The following is a 2112-nucleotide window of genomic DNA, read 5'->3' as shown; positions in this document are numbered from 1 at the left end:
ACCTCTTTGCGGAAAACATAAGCCTAACTTAAAGACTCTTAAAATTACTTAATCTGTCATAAAGATGAGTTAGGTCTCCTCGCAAAGTTATAAATGATTTGTAAAGTAGTATCACTCACGATCGTCTATTTCACCTTTTCCTCTCCTCTTTAATCAACTTCTTAAATCCATAATAGCAAAGTTGGCAATGGTCATTCTCTTTTGGAAACTAAATATCTTTCCCGTTTAATAACTGGTCTGATAACCTGTAATCATTTGTAACCGTGGCAGGAATAAATGCCATCTAGACCATCAGCTGGGCAGATATCAACAAATACTTCCATCAACTAGAACGAAACGAAGACGTAAGCCTTAATGTAATTGTACACTGCCAATCGTATTTGCAGGAATTTTGGATTGTTTATTATGCTGTCACTCGTTATCACCAAATATTTGATTGCTTTAATGATAATGTAAGTTAAATTGCTTGTTGTTATCATATCATTCATTCTGTTCACATGCCTGTTAATGTATTCTTTCATTTTCAGTGCAGTATTATCAGTTACTGAAACGGATGCACAAGCAGTAGCTTTAAATCCTATTACCTTCACGAACAACATGCAAGTAGGCGGCAACGTAAGTTTCGTGCCTCTTATTAGTTTCAAACATCAAAGTTTCACATATTATATTAACATATTAAGCATCAGTGTTCATTTAAGCATCAACATTCCTAGTAAGAGTTTGTTTTAAATTTTAGAGAGTGCTTTTCAATGGCAACGCAGCACAGATGGTCTTTGATGATGGAAGTGATCAGAATAGAAATCAACCTGCCCAACCTGCCCAACCTGCCCAACCTTCTCAAACTTCTTCTAGTTCAGATTTACTTGGAACTTTTTTACTAGCTTCATTACTGGGCTCAGCTTATGGTAGAGGCTTCCCAAATTCTTCTCCATATGGTTATTCTTATCCATACTCCGGTTACTCTCCTTATTACTACGGTTACCTTCCCTATTACTACTATTATTATGGATAATTTTTCACTTTCTTCAAATACCTTTGTATCATTGTGCAGACTTTAAACTTTAAAAATTATACAAAGCTTTGTCTGGCGTTGTGTTCTACATGAAGCTATTAAATAGAATCAATGTTAAAAATATATGAAAAACCTACGGAGCACAAGTTGTCAAAGTCATCCACGGTTTTGTCATAATTTGTAGTACCTATAGTGATCGATAACTCATGGATTGAAAGGAATAAATGAATAGAGTAGTGATTAACTAATTTCGATACCAATTACTCGTTGAATTATTGAAATGTTGTACTGAATAGGGAATTAAATAACAACAAGTTTCTTGAAGTATAATAATTCTAAACTCGCATCTTCAAAATTCCTTAAAACTTTTTACCAAAAAGGCTAAACGTGCAGGACAGTACGTGTTAAAAATAGAATAAATCTTTGGAACAATATGCGAATGATATACAGATCGGTTCTTGTTTTTTATTTCCTTTATACAGTCAAATATGATTTGTTGATGTTTATCATTCCAAAATCCCATTTTCTTTAATTCAAATTAATTTAATAAATTTTCTTATGTATTAACTCTGTAACTTTGTCAAATCCATTTTCCAAAGCTCCGCTAATTCTTCTCAATTTTATTTCCTTCCCGAGAAATCCCGTCTCTAGGTTAATTGTTTCTTACCATCTGGTCAGTATTTCCAGTTTTGCATTGATTCTTTCAATTTCGAATTTACTGAGTATTCCTCCTTGAAATTCGACAATTCCCGGATCAAGTTTTTTAGGTTGACACCCGAGCGATTTGTATCTTTCCTTCGAATCCCTTTCCAATTACATCATCTCTTTGTAATATAAATTTTATAGTTAAAGATTAGATTACTACTGACAACCAGTCGATCAATAATAGTAGATTATTTCGGTTTTGGTACTATGTTGAGTTGTTGTTTGAATTTTCGTTGTAGATTATCAAAAATATGCTAGAATTTCACAATTCCTGAGTCGGCTCTTTCCTTAGGATTCAATTCGACTACCTGACTTTAAGTAATTTTTTGACTACGAATTTTTATCGATTCTCCGACGATTTTCATATCAATTATAATAATATTGTCATCATCGAA

General features: G+C 32.9%; 1 protein-coding gene across 1 annotated transcript; it reads left to right on the top strand.

Annotated features, from left to right (window-relative positions):
- Nucleotides 1–405: 405 nt before the first annotated feature.
- LOAG_17951 (hypothetical protein) lies at nucleotides 406–1106 on the top strand (the record flags this gene model as incomplete). The annotated part of the gene is made up of 3 exons (XM_020450619.1): nucleotides 406–452; nucleotides 528–615; nucleotides 737–1106. 3 exons carry the CDS (start codon nucleotides 406–408, stop codon nucleotides 1010–1012), a joined length of 411 nt encoding a protein of 136 aa, XP_020305683.1. The 3' UTR covers nucleotides 1013–1106.
- Nucleotides 1107–2112: the final 1006 nt, after the last annotated feature.

Source organism: Loa loa, assembly GCF_000183805.2.
Source record: "Loa loa unplaced genomic scaffold supercont3.159, whole genome shotgun sequence".
Lineage (NCBI taxonomy): Eukaryota > Metazoa > Nematoda > Chromadorea > Rhabditida > Onchocercidae > Loa > Loa loa.
The sequence above is the reverse complement of the archived record's forward strand: the minus strand, read 5'-3'. Positions and strand labels throughout refer to the sequence as shown.